This window comes from Rosa chinensis, chromosome 4 (genome assembly GCF_002994745.2).
Source record: "Rosa chinensis cultivar Old Blush chromosome 4, RchiOBHm-V2, whole genome shotgun sequence".
In the NCBI taxonomy this organism is placed as follows: Eukaryota; Viridiplantae; Streptophyta; class Magnoliopsida; order Rosales; family Rosaceae; genus Rosa; species Rosa chinensis.
Window position 1 is genome coordinate 62,160,795 of NC_037091.1, and position 19,804 is coordinate 62,180,598.

Below are 19,804 nucleotides of genomic sequence, written 5' to 3' on the forward strand. Positions count from 1 at the left end.
TTTCCAGAGGAAACAGAAACACAGGGATAGAGAGAGAGAGAGAGGGCGAGACTTCTCCTTAGATAATTGCCCTCTCCGTCTCCGATCCACATTTTCCGATTTCAATTTCAATTCCAAACCCTAACCCTAACAACGACACCGTTTTCGCCACATGACTCTCGTTTCATCCTCACGCGCCGATTCTTAACCTTTTCATGCGACGACTGCACGCCCGTAAAGGGGACACCAGTTCTAAACCTACCGACGACGATATGGATCCGGTCAAGCTCCAAATCCGGCCCAGCTCCCGATCCAATCTCTTCTCCCGCAGCCCCAAGCAGAGCACCAGATCAAGCTTCGTAATCCTCGCCTCCGTCACCATCGCCACCGCTTTCGTCCTCTGCTATCTCCTCTTCTTCACCAGAAACTCCAGAAATTCGAAGCGCTACGGGATTGTGATCGACGGCGGCAGTACGGGCACCCGAATCCACGTGTTCGGGTACGGAGTCGACGCCGCCAATTCCGCCGTGTTCGACTTCGGCAAGGACGGGTTGGCGTCGCTGCGGGTCAACCCGGGGCTGTCGTCGTTTGCGGAGGATCCGAAAGCTGCAGGCGGGTCGTTGAAGGAGCTTATTGAGTTTGCCAAGGGGAGGGTTCCGAAGCAGCAGTGGGGGAACACGGAGGTTCGGCTTATGGCCACGGCGGGCCTCCGGCTGCTGGATTTGGATGTTCAGAGTCGGATTCTAGAGTCTTGCAGAAAGGTGTTGAGGAGCTCCGGGTTTAAGTTTCAGGACGAGTGGGCTTCAGTCATTACAGGTATTGCAAGGGAAATGCCATATAATGGCCTTTGTGAATTATGTTTCGGTTTTTTGATGGAGTTATGTGGCTTAGTTTTAGTGGCATTGTATGAAATGAGCCAAGTTCAAGTGCTAGAATTGAATGTAAGCCATAATGTGCATAGTTGATTGTATGTTTACTAGATTAACAGTTTCCAAGTTCATATATTATAAGCTAAGCCTACATGTTTCGTTGTTTCTTATTGTATGTTTGCCTCAAATGTGTAGTTAAGAAGCAGAAACGCTTTTACTCTGACGATTTAAAATGTGTGGCTAGTTTTATTATACAATTGTAATGTCCATATACTTGTTGAATTTTCTGAGCTATTTTCCAGAAGCGTGGTGCTGAAAATTATGGTTGATGTAGGTTCTGACGAAGGACTATATGCGTGGGTTGTTGCAAACCATGCCCTTGGAACTCTTGGTGGTGATCCTCTGAAGACAATTGGGATTATTGAACTTGGCGGCGCTTCTGCTCAGGTTTAGTTATATTAATTTGCTTTTCATTTGTAAATTTGGAATTCTGCTCACAGAATCATAGTCTTTGCCAAACCATGTAATACATCACAACAAATCAGAGAAAAGTCATGCTTTATGAATGTGGTTTTTTTTTTTCTTCTAGCAAATAAGATTAGCCATTTGTCATTGACAATCACTAAAAATATAATAAAAAAGCCGGAACACTGTGATAGTTGCTTAGTGCAGTTGGGAATAATTGTTTTTTTTTTTTCCTTTTATTCACAGAATTGTTTTGATTATGTTTCAGGTGACATTTGTTTCAAGTGAGCCAATGCCTCCGCAGTTTGCGCGTCCTGTCAAAGTTGGAAATGTCACCTACAATCTCTACAGTCACAGCTTTCTTCATTATGGCCAGGTTCAATTTGTTCATATTTATTAGACAAATGGAATACTGGAAATACTTTTTCTAATAAGGTGCTATATTATGGGTTTAAGTTCTAACTAGTTTGATACTGCAGAATGTTGCATATGAATCGTTGAAGGAAGCACTTGCGTCAGGAGACTTCAGCTCAGGTAAATAATATTGAAAAGCTGTGCATTCTGCACTTATTTTTATGCCATTAAACTTAAGTTACTTGTCCTTGTCATGACTCATATTGAATTTCAATTTAGTCTTGCAAGTCTGGCAACCATTAACTTGACATCTCTTTATTATGCACATAATTTGGGATATGGTTTTTACTTGTCTATCATATTAGAATCTGTCTGTCTGTCTGTATATTTTAGTGGAATGAATTTCCGCTGGTTCAATTCTTCTATGGCTGATTGTTACAAGTGGCAATTTAAAAATTCTAGAAATAGTATACCACAGTTTGGATTTATATTTCATACAAAAAGGTCAATGCTATTACACTGGTTGTATGAACTGCCTACGTTTTTATGGGCTCTTCATTTTAAGTGGAATTTGGCCTGATTGGACTTACTGGCCACTGGGACACAGCATATCTTTGGTTTTTCATACTCCCTCCCTCTCTTCCATTTTACACAACCATATTGAAACAACTTTATAGGCCATACTTAAAGAATTAAAGGTGGTTGGAAATGATTGTTACAATTTGATTCGGCTGTCGATTCCTCCTGTTGTTAGATTCATGTTTGACGTAGTTGTTGTTCTGCCTCTGTCGTAAAATGCTATTTTCCTGGATTTCTAACATCTCCCCCTATTAATGCAGCTTCAGACTATTTTCCTAGATTTCTAACATCTCCCTCTCTTAATGCAGCTTCAGAAGCACTTCAGAATAGAATGATAATAGATCCTTGCACTCCTAAAGGATATTCATATAAAATGGAGTCTTCAAAGCTTTCACCAAGTTCGTTGGGTGAGAAGAATGAATATTTATCTGCGCTGCAATCGAGGGGCAACTTTTCTGAGTGCAGATCTGCTGCAAACATGATGTTGCAAAAAGGAAAAGGTTATACCCTCCTTAACTTTACTGCCATATTTGTGTGCAATAGATTTTCTTTTCGCTTTGTTTTGACTATGATTATCTCTTTGCCTTGTATCAGATAAATGTTTATATCAACCCTGCAATATAGGATCAACTTTCACACCAAAGCTTCAGGGGAAGTTTCTGGCTACAGAAAATTTCTTTCACACATCCAAGGTTTTATCCTCTCCATGCTTCAGCATCATCAGTTTATTAAGTATTAATTTGTTAAGCAATTTTGATCTAATTTTCATTTGGGGGAAGTAACGATGATATTTTTTGTTTTTTTTTTTAATTTCTGTTAAGAATGTATACACTAACTCAACTGATGCAGACAATATTGTGTTTCTTACGCCCTCCTTTTTTACTGCTTGCTTAGTTCTTTGGTTTGGGCCCAAGGGCATTTCTTTCTAATCTGATGATTGCTGGACAACAATTCTGTGGAGATGATTGGTCAAAATTAAAGAAGAGATATCAAGCATTTGATGAAGAAGCTTTGCTGCAGTATTGCTTCTCTTCAGCATATTCTGTGGCCTTACTTCATGACAGTCTTGGAATCTCTTTGGATGATGAAAGGTATACTCATTTTACTGCAGAATTGTATACCCTCGATTACAGACAAGACTGACTTGATGCGGTTTGTTTTTCTATAGTGTCACCATATAATAACTCTTCTGCCTCATGGCTTAGTTAATCATTCACCCACTGGATTATTTTGTGTTTCTGCGTATTATTTACATGACTTTGTGCACATGAATCTTATTGATTGCCATTACTCCTATACCAGGATCAGGGTTGCAAATCAGGTCGGAAGTATTCCACTTGACTGGGCTCTTGGAGCTTTCATCTTGCAAAGCACATCTGACTTGGACGTAGGGCACACTGATTGGATTTCCGCCATAATTAGTGATGGATCACCCACACTGCTGTCAGTAATTTTCATCTTTGCAATTTTGTTGTTTACAGTGTGGTCTCTGTCAAAGTGGAGGAAGCCCCAGCTGAAGACGATTTATGATCTGGAGAAAGGGCGGTATATAGTCTCTCGTATTAGTAGAAGTTGAATAGAATCTGCTAGAGGAAATGTCCACTTGTTATGTAGATGTGGAGGGAATGAGTGGCGCCATATGGTAAATCGAATTTCACTCTAGCAGCCTCGGTTTAGTGCCCAAGGCCACCCTCTGAAAGTTACCAACTGGAGATGAGATTGCACATTGTGGGGTTTCCGCACAGAATGTAGAGTAAATTGCCGGAGCTAGGATTAGATTCTCATTTTGTATTCAAGGGAGCCCAGCACCTCTTATTGATTATACCACAGGCTCTAGTCACCCATCGCGAGGTTAGGATAAAAGTTGGATAGGTTGGTTGTGGGGAGAGGATGTAGAATGCTGTGTTGGATAGGTTAATCATGGGCTCTGCTGCGTTCCTCGCATCTGATTATTCTTATACTGAAGCAGCCTTCATTCATCACATCAGGTTTCTGAATTCCATGGATTAGCTGAAGATCGGGCACATCTCTTGACCGTTGTATGGAAAGAGTGTTGTAATGTAATCTTCAGTGAGAAACGAATATTGTAATTCCGGACATCATTGTTATGAAAGAACAGCACGAACCTTGTTCCATCTGAAAGTCCGCCGCAGGCAATAGTACAAAAAGGCAGTCTTCTCGTACCCTGAGAACATTATTCTTTCTTTCCTTACAAAAATGAAGCACGAACGCCCCTTTTAGACTAATTTTTGTTTGACAATGTAATGTTCGCTTTCCGGTTTTCATCGTCTTTCAATTGGACGTGTCTTGGCCTTGTGCTACCCAAATCCTTCCCTTGGTGGTCTAAAGAAATACCCATCTTAGCTGTATGACAAAGGGCAGAGGCCAGTCAAATCCCACCAAATTTATCAAAAGGGGACTAATCATACAACCCATTTTAAATGACCATGTTATCTACCAGACCCCCAATTTGAACAATTGTTAGTAGCAATGTTTTTTTATTTTTATTTTTTTTGTATAAGTAAAGACTAGCAAATATATAAGACTACGATGGTGGAAGTCTTCAAAGTGTAGGAATTGGTTGGTTCAAAAATTGAAGGAAACAAATTTTTTACTCTAATGCTCCGAAGTCATTTATTTTTGTGCATTATCTATCTGTTTATTTATGTTTTGAATATCTGTGAAGAGATTGATTCTATAAACACAATGCATCCCGATTAATCTAAAATGATCACATATCTTTTCAATTAAGGAATGAGAAATTTTTTCCTATTACATAAATTCAATTTTATTTCATCCGAAAAAAAGTCATATTTTTCATTTATTTGTCAACCCTATTTGTCATATATATGGGAAAGAAAAAAATACTCTCAACCGTCTTATCTTTTGTACTTTTATTCACTTTTTTCATCAAGAACGACACTTTGGATTATTATATAATGGCAGGTTCTGTGTTGAAGGCTGTCTTCTTCAATGTATAAGACTCAAAAGGGAGTTTATGAAATTAGAAGAAAAACTAAAACTTAGAAACTAAACAAACAATAGAATAGAATATAAATGAGGGTAGAAAATTCATATTGTGCAACGTCTTGGACAAGAAATAGAATGTCTCATCTGGTCCGAATAATTTTGCCCCTTACACCAAGTCACTATAACTGACACGAACACACACCCGTGCATTGCAATTATAAAAGAACGGGTCGTTTACGCGGCAAAGGAAAAATAAACTGACGAAAATGCCCCCGGGAACGTTCGGTGAAGCCGAGGATAAAAGCCACCTCGCACTATATTATTATATATAGCAATATCGCGTAGTTGGGAAAAAGGCAGCCAAGTTGGTATTTTGGGGAAATCCAAAAAGACGAACCGAAATTCTCTCTCTTCCCCCGAGATTTTCAAAGCGCTGTTTTGAATACGTCGCCCAAATTCGGAGTTAACGCTTCTCCCAAATCCGCTTCCCCTTTCATCTCTCTTTCTCTCTGAATTCTGAAACCTCCGATCCGCGCTGTGCTCGCCCAGCGCGGTCCTGGGTTTCTAGGGCTTTAATTTGACCCGGTAATTAGGCTCTTGATTTTTGCTCAGTTAGGTTATTGTCTGTTGGTTTCTTCTGTGAATTGTAGCAATGAGTGACCACATAGTGTTGTACGTCGACCGTCTCATTAGGCCCATGGCCTCGCAGCCGCCGTCCGACGTTAAGGCGGCAGTGGAGGACCCGGCTCCGGAGACCGAGGCCGAACCTTCGTCTAGCTCGTCGTCGGCGGCGGAGGGCGACTGCGGCGATGAGGAGGAGGAGCCGCTGATTCAGACGGCGGAGTGCCGCATTTGCCAGGATGAGGATAGCGTCAACAATTTGGAAACTCCTTGTGCCTGTTGCGGCAGCCTCAAGGTAAATACATAAAAGTTTTGAGTTTGTATCTGATGGTCAATTTGTGTCATTGGTTTCGTCGTGGCGTTAAATTGATTTGACATGGTTATAAGCTATGGTGTTGTTTCGTGTGGTTAGATTGGGACCGAAGATAAAAAGAAGAGAGGATATTGAAAACTTGAAAATGTTTGCATGAATTAGGGGCATCAAGTCAATGTGACACGCCCTCTCAAATTCTGTGCTAATAGAACCGTTGTTCGGCCTCTGTGTTTGTTCATTGATGTAATCGAAAGAAATGTTGCAATTTATTTGCAAGTGTCTTGGTGAATGTCGATTATCTGAGAAAATATGGGATGAACTAGTGCTTTATAGTCATCCATTCTTTTCTTTTGATTATTGTTGGTGCAATATGATCTCATTATCTGTGTTGAAAATTTAGTTACATCTGTTGTAATGTGTTTCCGATGGAATTGTAAATGAGTTTAACTGTCTTTTTTTTCTTTTCTTTTTTCAGTATGCTCATAGGAAGTGTGTTCAGCATTGGTGCAATGAGAAAGGAGATATAACTTGTGAAATTTGCCATCAGGTAGGCTCCTCGAATCTTATGAGTGCCTTTATTAAATTTTCTTACTTTCTTGGCTACTGTTCTTGAAAAGTTAAGTCCTAATTTCCAATTAGAATGAGTGGGATACCCCATTCCGAAAGGAATCTGAACTAGTAATGAGAGGGTGGATGACAGTTACGTATGGATTTATGATGTGACATGGTAAGGGTGTGATGAAGGTTGACTTAATGAATTAAATGATAGCGCAGGGCCATGATTGTATATATGAAAATTCGATTTGAACAGGTGAATAGAAAGCCATTTGCATAAATTTGTGCACATGGTTCTTAGATATCATTGCTAAGTATGCTTTTGCTGTTTTCATTCAACATTGTGTAGATAAGTTATCCTTTTGAATTTGAAGAAGTAGGTGACCTTCTGTTTTCTTTGAGCATATTTGGAGTAAACCGGATGTCTGATTTTTTTGCAGTTAATATTGCTGCATCTGACTTATTGTTGAAGTTTTTAAATCATTTCAAGTATTACTTCTTTGTTTCCGGTCCAGCTTACACGGTGATCTTTTGTATTATCTACAGCCTTACCAACCAGGCTACACTGCACCTCCTCGTCCACATCCTGATGAAACTACTATTGAAATGTAAGTCCTTTTTTATTTTGGTTTACCTTGTGTTTTAGCGGAAATGTTTATGCTTTTCATATCCTTTTTAATGTTTGGTAACAATGCTAGTTTATACTTCTGTCATTCTCATTCTGATGCAGGAGCATCCAAGAGGCTTTCCAATTTAGTTTAGGGTCGTAGTAGTTCTTGAGGACTACAGTTTAATATGATCGTAGGGTTGGGAAATAGGAATAGTAGGTTTTAATGTAATGCGTCTTTGTAGGTACTCTATTATCTTTTATCTTTTTATAACTAGAGTTTCTCTATGGTTTCTTGGACTGCAACTAAATTATCTACTTTCTAAACTTTAATCCTACAGCTTTTTCTCTTGTATTCTTGTTTGTTTAATACTGGGATCCAATTTTTCTTTAGTAATTTGCCAATTATATAAGCAAGACAGTATAAGCTTCTGCACATGTCTTATTATCTTTCGGTTATGGATGTTTCCTACAGAGGAGGCTGGACACTTTCTGGGTCTCCTTTGAGTTTGGACGATCCACGCATCTTGTCAATTACGGAAGCAGAACGTCAGTTTCTGGATACTGAATATGATGAGTATGCTGCTTCAAGTAGTAATGGGGCTCCATTTTTCCGATCCGCTGCCTTAATTGTAAGCCCTTGATTTTTCAAGACAAAAAATTTCTTTTCCATATTTCAATTCCTCGTCTGTTTATAAATAAATTTAATTGGAATTTTATTCACTGCATTTGGCAGCTAATGGCCCTTCTTATCTTGCGACATGCATTGAGGGTGACAGATGATGATTCCGGTGATGATACATCTGCTATTTTCTCAGTAAGTGGATTTTAACTTGCATTTTCTATTAACACGCCCTCCTGATACTTCAGTATTAAATGAATCTCATTTTATAGTTCATGAAATGAATGTCTGTAGCTCTTTTTGCTTCGAGCGGCTGGATTTCTTTTGCCCTGCTACATTATGGCTTGGGCCATCAGTATCTTGCAGCGTCGACAGCAAAGACAGGTTAGTATTTCAGTTGATTCTAGTTTTAGATGTTAATTTTTGTAACGTTGTAAGTTTTATAACTAAAGTTGATATCATGCAACAAGATCCATGTAATTTGTGTTGATGATTTCTCCTTGATTTTTCTGTCGTTATATTGTGTGAAACAGGAATTTGTGTTGATGATTTCTCCTTGATTTTTCTGTCGTTATATTGTGTGAAACAGGAAGCTGCAGCATTGGCAGCAACACAAGTTGCTTTTGTTCTTCAATCTGGGCAACATAGGGGTCTGCAGTTTGCGGTAGCATCAGGGCCCCCCGGAACGACTGCACAGCAAGAAACTGCCTAATTCTCAGAGTCTGGAAGAATGCTGGAGAGTTTTCTGTGCCATGGTGAGGGCGAGTAGCGGAAAGTAGTGAACAATAAATGGAAACATTATAATCACATTTGTTTTCTAAAAATATAAAAAGAGAAAATAGAGAGAGAAAAAAACAGAAAAGGCTATAGCTGCGTGGAGTTCTGTCAAATGGCTTGTTGAAAAGGCTTCCCAGTTACCTCCATCTCTGGTTTTCATGTATTATATGTATGTATTTATATTATTTTCATTCAACCAGAGAAAAAAGGAAATATTTATTTTCATTCCGGTTACCTCTACCACAGCTGGTTGTCATCTTTTGTATTGAAGTTATCCAATTTCCATTTCATGAAAGGCTTCAGTAATTATTTTCCGTAATTCTTGTCATTTGGATGACACAGATCGTCATGCATTATGATATGCATCCGCGGCATCCCCCATGATCGATGCCTGTCTTTGTACTCCAAAAACATTTTTCGGCTTTGCTTCAAGTCACGTTTGTGTTTGCAAGGTTGTTGCTGAGGCTCTTAGAATTGTTGTCTTCATCCTCTTAATTTCAGAACGTGAAATGCTGCTTGTACCGATGAACTTGGTCGGGTTTAGAACAGTTCACTCTTAACAGAAGGATCAAAGAGCAGTTTTAGATTGTAGCTTTAAGAACCGTGTTAACTCGGTATTGTTTATAAGATAGGATCTTGGATTCATTATAGATCTCATGAAGCAGGGCCCAGACTAGAATGGGGCAGTGGATTAGTTGATAAAGAAGGGAGCATATATTCTCTCACACTCTTGGTATGATTATGATCCAAGAAGAATGATCGGAAAGTACATAAAGGAAAGCTCCGATCTCTCTTTAGCATATATTTTGGGGACATTCTGTTTGCAGTTCCCACCTTTGTTTTGTTGTACCTTTATCCTAAAGATAGGTTTATCAAGAAGAAGCGTCCTAATATGATCATGTTCGAATTATCAGAGCGCCATCTGCACTCACCTTCTCTCCTGGGTCAAAGTTCAGTAGGGCATGGTGAGCGCTTGAGCGCGAAGGACTCCCGGCCATGCTGGAATAGTACTCCTCTGAACAGAAATGTCGCCATTTCTCAGGGAACAGAAAGTTTAGCAACTTGTGATGAATAGGCCAAGAACATTTCTTTGTCATTATCTCCATGAATATTGTCTTTAAACATAAAAATGTTGAAGGATGAAAGGAAAGGAAAAGAAGAAAAGAGAAAGAAGAAGCTATTGTGCAAAGATCGGCTATGCTACTCGACGAATAGTTAAAATACTATTCATTTCCTCTTTAGCTTCTTTAAATTTGCTTTGGTACTCATTGCCAGTGGTAGGTTACTCCCTTATGAACATTGCTGTCATTGCACCGAGACAGTTAAGTTGGGGGTTTAAACTTTAGGTGTAGAAAGCCACAACTTTAAGACCAACCTCGAGAATACTTAAAGCCTTAATTCGAAATATTAACATAATTTTCTTTGTGCTTTTTAGTAAAAAATGATGTGGGATGGGATCCACATTCACCAGATTAGTAAGAACAATGAAAGATTAAGTATCTAGTTGCATTGGTTGATTTACCTTGGCAGCTTAGTACGTAGCCGTACGACGATATATATGTACCCAAAGAAGCAAAAGGCCCCAGCTAGCTAGCATTTTTATGTCTTAATTTGGCAAAAGGGCTTCAATTGGAACTTGAAGTTGAAGGCACAGCTAGCCTTACAAGTTTTGGTTCTGTTAGAGGATACACCCGGAGGTTTTGGAATCGTATTTTCTGAAGTTTTGGTTCTCAATAAAACTGTGAGACCTTGATCCCATTGGCTTTAGCAATAGTTAATATGGCATCGTATTTTCTGTCTACATCGAGTTATTTTGTTACATTGGAAGAGATCGAACATGTTCTTGATGCGGCAAATGTTAATGGAGGATGAGTATGTTCTTGTTTTCTGTGATGCTTGGTTTGTGAAACCTCCTTTGGGTGGTTTAAACCTTATGGAGAGAAAAATGGAGTCGAAAGCTACAACTCACTTAGCTCTTTTCACTTTAGTTGGGGGATAAAAAGCAAAGAATCAGCACATTAACAAAAAACCATTCAAGCTGAGTGAGATTTGATTGCTTTGGACCATGACCAGTGACCAGTCGGCATTCACAATCGATCCTAAGGCTACATGTCATTGTCTCTCACATTCGATTAAAGTGTAGGAATTTATGCTTTAGAATGTTCCAAGTTGCATGTGATCTATACTATTACAAACACAATACTCATTAAACAATGAGTTACAAAGAAAAAGTTGGAGTTGCAAACTGAATGCGGGTTTAATCAGTAGTGGCAACCCAACCAAACCCAAAGAAGAGCAAAGTAAAGCATAAAGAAACACATTTAGCACAAGAAACCAAGTACTGGTCTCAATTATTTTTTAGTTGCATTGGGAAGAGAGCTTGGAAGAGTCTAAAGTGGATGAGGGAGGAGATCTTAGAATGGCATAAAGCAAGTGTTTGTTTCTTTTGTTGGCTGCTCTGATCTGCTCTCTGCTCTATTTCCCATTCTTAATTCTCCTCCTATTCTTTATATGCATGTCTTGCTTGCAACTATTGCAGCATCTGAGTAGTGTGTCTGCCCAGTCACATATATTCCTATTTGAAAAAACAAAACGTACCCTCCTTTTCTTAGTAGGAAAGGAATTGTATTTTACCACAAAACCCACATTACAAATCTCACATTATGAGCTTAAAGGTCCAGAAAGTAGTAGCTAACTTGATGTCATTCCCTTGGGCAGAACACAATCCGAGTTAAAATTGAAGAATCATAAACTGTTAAACTTTGAGTAAGTAAGTAGATGTTGAATTTTTACACATAAGCAGCATACACTAGTGATGTGGCATGTGGGTAATAAGAGACCAAGAGACAAAAGCAAGGCAAATGATAGGGATGTAGGGAAACAAATGAAAAAAGATGCTTGGCTTGTCAAGGGTATTGTTCAAATATACCTTTAGTTATTCATCATCCATGTCATGTCAGATTCTTGAAATAACAGCCTCAATTTGCTTAGATTGCAGTCTTTATTATGATTTGAGGTGAATCTAAAATTCCTCTTGGTGTTTTGGGTCCCTTCTTTGCTTTTACACTTTAAAGCCGCTGCTGCCTAAACCCAACAAGACATAAATAGCCTGCTTATGTCTACAGGAATGGAACATACCATTAGAAACTGGTTTACAAACTGGTCTCAATACTCAAACCAAAGGAAGATACTACAACTGTTCTCATTGTTTGTTTTTGTGAAAATCAAACCATGGTGTCGAGTAATCATAGAGTGTTTATCCTTGCTATCTGTATTGGGTTGTTAGTATTTCAACCAAGTGAAGTTTCTGGCCTTAGAAGTATAGGCGTTGCGCTAAGACTGAATCAAGAACATCATCGGATTCTTAAGGCTGTCGTCACTGAAGAAATGAACACAGGTAAGAAGAATTCAACAAGAACAAACAAGAATTTTGATCCAAATCAATCAAGCAAAAGAAGGGTGAGAAGAGGATCAGATCCTATCCACAACCGGGCTTAGCTAATACATTCAGCTTGTTTTTCTTCGAGTAGAAGGAGCAAGCTGACATATTAAACACAAAGCTGCAGCTTCAAGCAATGCAGAGAAAACCAGAAGCTGGTCAATTGCTTCTGCTTTCTTGAGAAATCTTCGGAGGGTTGCTTGGTTGGTTGGTCTTTTTCTCTATCTTGCATGAGGGTGATTTTTTTTTTTTTTTTTTTTTACAATAGAGCAGAGATGTGTATAGTGGTGCCTCCATTTGAAAGAAACAATATAGGTTGTTTTCAGTTTTTCTATTTTCGATTCTTTTGAAGTACAATGTTCTGTTTCTGTTTGCATCACATCAGTATTAGAGTTCTTGCAGATCATAGTGAAATTCTTTTGTAATCCTCCGGTTCTCATGGGCTTTCTAAATCAAATGTTATACCGTGATGATTTTTTAGATAGCAATCAACTTTTGCTCAGTAATTAGTTAAATGTAAACACTATCAGACACAGCATTGCATATATTGAAACTCTATACCCAATTAACATCATTAACATCATCTTGGCTTTACAATATTCACTACAGCATTAAGCTACATTAAATATTTATTCCTTCTTCTTTTGGTGTTGGGTAAGGAAGCTTCATAGCAATTGAAAGAGACCAAAGCACTTTCCCTTATGCTTCTACAAGAACCAATTTGGTAAAACATAGGGGAAAAAAGCATAGTTCAAAGCTTTTACCTATGATCACCACTGATGGGAGTCCTGGGCTTGCAGCTTTGACGGCGGTGAAAGTGATGCTGATTGTGGCAGTGATAATGGCCCCTCCAACTGATTGGGCAGTCCGCGCACAATAATGGGCTTTTGGGTCCATTATAAGGCTTGGACTGGCTGCTGGGCAGGGTTGGATTGTGGGCTGAATTATTTTGGAGGGTGTCAATATACCCTACTTATTGGAGGTCCCTTCAATCCAGATCTCTGTTATCTTTTCTTTTAAATTTTGACAAAATGCAAGGATGGGGCTCTTGGGGAAATTCTCATACACTCCAAATTCATCAATATACTTCTCATACACCCCACCTAGGAGTCATCATAGGCGGGGCTAGGGCCGACCCTACCCTAAATTTTAGGGCTTAGGGTTGGGCCGGGCTGGGCCTAGTCAAAGTCAACATAATTTAGGGTCGGACCAGGGCTTAAATATACTAACCTTTACCCGTCCGAAAAGCCCGATTCGCTAGGGCCGAAAGGGCCAAATAAGGCCGAAAATGGCCTTATTTTGTATAACCAAAAAAAAAAAAATACATTATAGTTTTTTCCTCAAAATGTGGCTCAATGATTATATAAGTAATACAAAACTCATTGTTTTTTATTGATCATATTTAATACACACACACACACACATAGAAATTAACTTATAACATTTATTAATTTAGTTAAGGTGGTTATATTCAATTAACTATCTCTCTAAATCTATCAATATTAATTGTTGTATAACAAGGAAAATAATAGTTAAAGAAAACAAAGCCTATATAATAGAAAATAATAAAAATAATATATAAATTTTAGGGTTGGGCCTGGCAGGGCTTTTAGGGTCGGGCCAGGCTTGGCCCTTACGGGCTCAATTGGGTCGGGCCGTAGGGTAGGGTCGGGCTTCATTTGCATGACCCTTACCCTACCCTATTTGAGAAAGGGTAGGGCTGGCCCGCCCTAATCTAAGGGCCGGGTTGGGCTTCGGCCCTACTGGCAGGGCGGGCTTAGGGTCGAAGGGCTAAATGATGAGGCCTAACCCCACCAACTTATTTTCATTCCCACTCACACAAAACTTTCCACTTTTTCTCCATACTTTTCAAAACCACTTACTATTCATCCCACTAATACCCCTCTCCATCATTTTTTTCCACTTAAAACAATATATTATTTCTTTTGATAAAGCGTGGTGGGCCCATATCTTGAAATTATATGTTTAAATGTTGGTTACAGCTAAGTTTCATCCTCTATATTCGACGGTAAGCAGTTAAAACAACTTTATCCATAATCGCACATTTAGATATTATTTTGTCTAGATTGAACTTACTTGCAAATTGTAGAAAATTTGAAAAAGAGCTAGAAGAAGAACGAGAAAAGCTAAGAAGAGCAAAAGACTTCAGAGACAGACTCAGTCGAGCCACTCCTAATTACTGGGATAGAATATTCCTAGTACAGAAAAGAATCTACAAGATAGAGAAAAATATCGAAGATCTGAAATTCATGGTTAGCGAGGAATAAAAACTTTTTGACTATTTGAGCATTGGTTAGATCCGCACATCACTGGTATCAGAGCTTGCAAAGAGCACAAAAGGGGAATCCCCAATGGGGACAATCTCAGAATTGCTAATAGAGAAGTTAAATTCTCTACTAAAATCTTCTGATGAGAAATATCAGAAGATGATACAAGAAGTATCTAGATGTCAAAATCATCTAGAAAAAGTACCAGATATAATCGCCAAATTAGAAAAATTGGAGCAAAACATAGATTATATCAAAGAACTTTCAAAAACGGAAGAAGAAAGGCTAACAACTGTTAGTAGAAAAATCACTGAACAGCAAAAAACGCTGAATTCTATGAAAAATATACTGAAGGACAAGAAAGTGCCTCCAGTAAAAACAAAGAAAATTAATGGATTCAAACCATTAGAAAAACCAGATAAGAATCTTGTTCCAAACATGATTTTTCTGAAACCATATACTAATCAGACTAGTATCCAGTATGAAAACCCGGAAAAAAGAGATGTCAAAACGATGAACATCTTCGGAAGAAAGAAAGGAGTACAACTCCTAAATGCAGAAGAATTCGAATACAACGAAATTGAACATGAGGTAAAAAACTCCTCAATTCCAAAATTAGATTTTAAACAATTCTACAAAATAGAAAAGTTTGAACTGATGGATAACCATCATTTCAAATTATTGGAATTTACAACCCCCTCTACAACAGCCAAAAGGAGAAACAGATCTCTTGATGATCAATCCTAAAGAAGTTGCCAGAGCAAGAACAAAAAATTATCAATTTATGCATATTTAAGCAGTCCAAGTAGGCATAAAACTTCTTGCCCGAGAAGGCATAAATTGTTCAATTCTATGTGTCTTACAAGACAATAGACTAACAGATTTTCAAGTCAGTATGTTGGGAACCCTTGAAGCATCCCTATGCAATCAAGTGGCATATTTCAATTGTTTCCTAAATTTCTCAACCAGCTTGAAAAATGCAGCTCACTGTCTACGACTGAGAGTTAAGACAGATGACATATCAATGAAAGAATATATGCAAGAACTCGCAATAGTATACAGAATATACTATAAACTGATGAGTACCACAATAGAACCCAAGACAAAGATATCAAATATCCCAAGTCTTACTACTGGATTCCTCACTAGTCAGAAGAACCATTCACAACAGATTCACAAGGTTACTTGGAATGAAGTAACTTTTCCTATTGAATGGAAACTATCTGGTCCGAAGAAGCCACCACAAAGTACAAAAGCAAGAATTTATGAAAGCAAAAAGATTGGAGAAATCAGTTTAAATTTCGACAATCACAGAAAAGGTGATGTTTGTCCTGAAAATATCAGGATAAACAAAAATCTTCTCAAAAGAAGCTACAGCACCAGAGAAGCTAGTGTTAGTGGTACCAAATACTCTGAAGAACCATCAGAGCCTATCACTGAAGAAGAATTAGAAGCTGATCTGAACAGACCAGTTAATATGCTTAGAGCAGAAAAGCTCTATAAACTCAATGATGAAGCAGAATCTTGCGAAAATCCTGAACGATTAGAAAAACTAATCGAAGAAATGAAAAAAATTTCAACAGGAAAGGTTAGAAAAATCCTTCCTCATCAAGATATTGAAATGGAAGAAGGAGATAGCTCCAAAACTTTCATCATTAGAGAAAAGGGAAAACTGAAACTCTCTGTGCAGAAAGCCCCCACGAGCAAAAAAGAATAGAGAAACTCTCAAAGATTTGTTCTAAAGGACAACATGCCTAGAGTTCCGATCACGAACTACAGCATCTGGCTAAATCTAGACAAAGCTCTAGATAAAAGAAAAGTCATTGACCAATGGGTAGATAGCCTGATGATGGCCTCTGCTCTTACCCTTGGAAAATTTGAAGCAACAGATCTTCAGGTGTACTATGAAACTACTCTCACCGGAGTGGCCAAAAAGTATTATCTATCGTTCAAAGAAACTGCCAGAGGAAAAGACTAGCTAGAAGAAATAAGAAATTCCAAATCTTCATATGATTTTGTAATACCCTTGTATGATCAGTTCTGTGGAGACCTCTCAAATCTGAGTGAGAAGGCTAAAGAAACGGCCAAATCAAATATCTATGCTCTCAAAATCTGTGACATGAGATATTTTGAAGAATACTTGAATGAATTTCAAGAATATTACTGTACGATTGGTGAACTAGAGAATATTGATCTAGTCAACCTGTTGCATAGGAAACTCCCTGAACCATGGAGAACAGTTGTGAGAGAAAGCATAGCTGAAAAACCAATTGAAAAATTTTCAGTTGGAGGAATTGCTGACAAAATCAGGCAATTATTGAAAGAGGAATGCAAAACCAATCTTAGAGCTAAGATGGCCAAGAAACAAATCAAAGGAGTTGAAAATTTCTGCTATGGAATACTGGATATGCCAACCAACTGGGGATGTCATGAATCCAAGTTCCACAGAAAAAGAAAAGAAAAATATTACTCGAAAAAATTCAAAAAGAGTAATAAGAAAAAAATTGGAAATTTAAGAAAAGTTCCAATTACAAGAAACAACAGGATAAAGATCCAAAAAAGAAATTCTTCAAGAAAAAGAAGAATCACCGTGCCAACCATCAGAATAGTCAACCAGGTAAGAAAGGTTGTAGATGCTGGTTATGTAAAGCTGAAGGGCACTATGCCAATGAATGCCAGGAAAAGGGTAAAAGATCTACTAAAGCTCTATTTGAAGAATATGAGTTTATAGTAGAAACATCAAATATGAAGGGCTATGAAATAGTCTATTCTGATGAAGAAGATGACTTCAGTTTACTCTGCCTAGTCTAAAGAAGAAGAATCATCTGATTCTGAAACAGATTTTGAAGTAGAGTACTTGAAATCTAGACAGATGAATGTTCTACATGTCAAAACTGGGAAGGAAGTAAGACGGAAGTAATAACGTCTTCTTATCAGGTGAACCCTGGTACATTCGTTTGTGACTACTGCTTATGTCACGAAAAGAATGGACTTCCTATGTTCTGTGAAAAGTCAAAAAAGACTCATCACAAAGAATGCTTCATAGCAGAAATAAGAAGAAAGACCAAGAATGGCCTTATCAGCCAATTGGTAGAACAAGAATATGAAGAATATTTCTCTGAGCAAAAATAGAAAGAATTAGAAACTTTGTTCCAAAAAATTGTGGAACCCTCTTCCTCAAAAAAGGAAGAAAAACTCGATGCAACTATTGAACTAGTTGAAACAAAAATCGAGGAAGAAAAACTCGATACAACTATAGAACTGGTAGAAATACCAGAAAATGTTCCAGAAGAATGTAAACCATTCATACCTCAAGAACAAGCTCAAGAAAATGAGCTTCAACAATCGAAAGTCGTCTCTACTAGTAGATACAACAACTACATAGAGATTGGACTCAAATTCCCTGATTACAAAAAATATCATCTACATGCATTTGTAGATAATGGATCGGGATTTACAGTTGCAAAGAGATTTGTAATTCCAGAACAACTCTGGAAAGAAGATAAGAAAAGAATAGCTACTAGTGTCCAGTTTGATGGAAGCCACCAAACCATGAACAAGGTAGCTAGAAATGTTCATATCACTATTGGTGGAGGAACATTTATTATCAACACTCTTTGGCAATCAGAAGGCCAAGGATCTGATTTCTTGTTGAGAAATGATTTTATTCTCCAACAAAGATTTATTCAAGATGAAGAAACGATAGGCTTCAGAAAAAGAGACAAAGTGTTCTGGGGCAGACAGTCTTACACAAGCAAAAAGTGTAGTAGGTCCCAACTTTACTACCCAATATCAAAGATCGCAACAGAATAGTGGTGATCGTAAGCCCTACAAACCCAAATTTGAACCTGTGCTTCAAATCAAGCAGCAGCAAGAGTTGCTTATAGAAAATGAAAATTCTTTAGAAGAAGAAGAAGAAACAACTAGCGAAGATGAAGAAGCTAGTTTCATCCATAAGCATAACCTCAAGCACTTTCAGAATAAACTTGAGTCTCAGAAAATTCTCACTCTTGATAAAATCAAGAAACTACTCGAACAGAATATCGATGTAGACCCTCAGAAGTTTTGGGAAAAAGACCCAGTGGTCTGTGAATTGAGATTACATGATATGAATGCCATCTGTCATGTCAAATCTATTCCTCAGTACAAAGAGGAAGATCAAAAGGAATTCAGAAAAGATATTGAAGATCTCCTGAACAAGAGATTAATTCAACCATCCACTAACCCTCATCATGCTCCAGCATTCTACTTGAGAACTCATGCAGAAAACCTCAGAGGCAAAGCTAGAATGGTAATTTACTATAGAGATGTCAATAAGAAGACTATCAAAGACGGTTATCAAATTGCTCAAGTAAGAGTACTGATCAACCAGCTCAGAGGAGCTAAAGTCTTTTCAAAATTCGATGCAAAGTTGGATTTTTGGCAAGTCAAGATGCATCCAGACAGTGTTCCTTTCACTGCATTTGGAACACCACAAGGTCATTACGAATTGTTAGTAATGTCTTTCGGCCTAAAACAAGCCCCTTCGATTTTTCAAAGAAAGATGGATGACATCTTCAAACATGTTGCTGAATTCTGCGTCGTCTATATTGATGACATTCTTGTCTTCTCCAAAAACAGAGAAGCACACATGAAACACCTCTATAAGGTTGTAAAGCTGATAGTTCAGCATGGAATCATCCTAGGAGAAAAGAAAATCTTCTTTATCTTAGATGAAGTTGATTTACTAGGAATTAATAAACATCAAGAATGGAGTGATAAAACTCCAACCCCACATCCTTGAGAAAATCTAGAAATTTCCAGATAGAATTCCTAACGCAAAGAGTCTAGAGAGATTCTTGGGAGTCATCAACTATGGAAGGGATTTTATTCCCAAAATCTCGGGATTAACAACAATATTATCTCCGAAAACAAGTTCCAAAAGAAAATGGAACTTCACAGAAGATGATGAAAAAATTGTGAAGCAGATAAAAAATCTCTGCAAAAACCTCCCTCCTCTCCAACAACCAGAGGAAAATGATGAGATCATTCTCCAAAAAGATACTAGTGATAATTACTGGTCCGGTATTGTTCTGGCAAAAATGTCTGGAACTAACATTGAAAATATCTGTAAATTTTGTAGTGGCAAATTCAACCCTGCAGAATTAAATTATCCTACAGGAGAAAAAGAAATTTTGGTTGTCAAAAAAACAATTTTAAATTCTCCAGTTTTTCTTGGAAAACTATACGCACCGATTGTGCTAGAGTAAAGAATTTTAAAAATTTTAAACTTGATAAAGCTGCTGATAGAGGAAGATTAGCAAACTGGCAATTATTTCTTAACCAATATGATTATAACGTTGAGTTAATTGCAAGAAACAAGAACT

The 19,804-nt window shown here is 37.9% G+C and overlaps 2 protein-coding genes across 4 annotated transcripts; both read left to right on the plus strand.

The window, feature by feature from the left end:
• Nucleotides 1-4,542, plus strand: LOC112197346 (probable apyrase 6). Of its 2 annotated transcripts, XM_024337965.2 has the most exons (9): nt 1-795; nt 1,183-1,295; nt 1,582-1,689; nt 1,793-1,847; nt 2,555-2,746; nt 2,841-2,938; nt 3,141-3,337; nt 3,549-3,633; nt 3,728-4,542. In XM_024337965.2, the coding sequence occupies exons 1-9, from the start codon at nt 195-197 to the stop codon at nt 3,761-3,763; spliced, it is 1,485 nt and encodes a 494-aa protein (XP_024193733.1). In that variant the 5' UTR covers nt 1-194; the 3' UTR covers nt 3,764-4,542. The 2 variants fall into 2 exon arrangements, with proteins under 2 accessions (XP_024193733.1, XP_024193732.1); XM_024337964.2 differs by having other exon boundaries at nt 3,549-4,542.
• A 1,010-nt stretch (nt 4,543-5,552) lies between these two features.
• LOC112198187 lies at nt 5,553-8,951 on the plus strand. 2 transcript variants are annotated; one of them, XM_040518898.1, is made up of 8 exons: nt 5,553-5,801; nt 5,910-6,132; nt 6,626-6,697; nt 7,252-7,313; nt 7,788-7,944; nt 8,049-8,129; nt 8,229-8,318; nt 8,524-8,951. In XM_040518898.1, exons 2-8 carry the CDS (start codon nt 5,914-5,916, stop codon nt 8,644-8,646), a joined length of 804 nt encoding a protein of 267 aa, XP_040374832.1. In that variant the 5' UTR covers nt 5,553-5,801; nt 5,910-5,913; the 3' UTR covers nt 8,647-8,951. The 2 variants fall into 2 exon arrangements, with proteins under 2 accessions (XP_040374832.1, XP_024195032.1); XM_024339264.2 differs by having other exon boundaries at nt 5,554-6,132.
• Nucleotides 8,952-19,804: the final 10,853 nt, after the last annotated feature.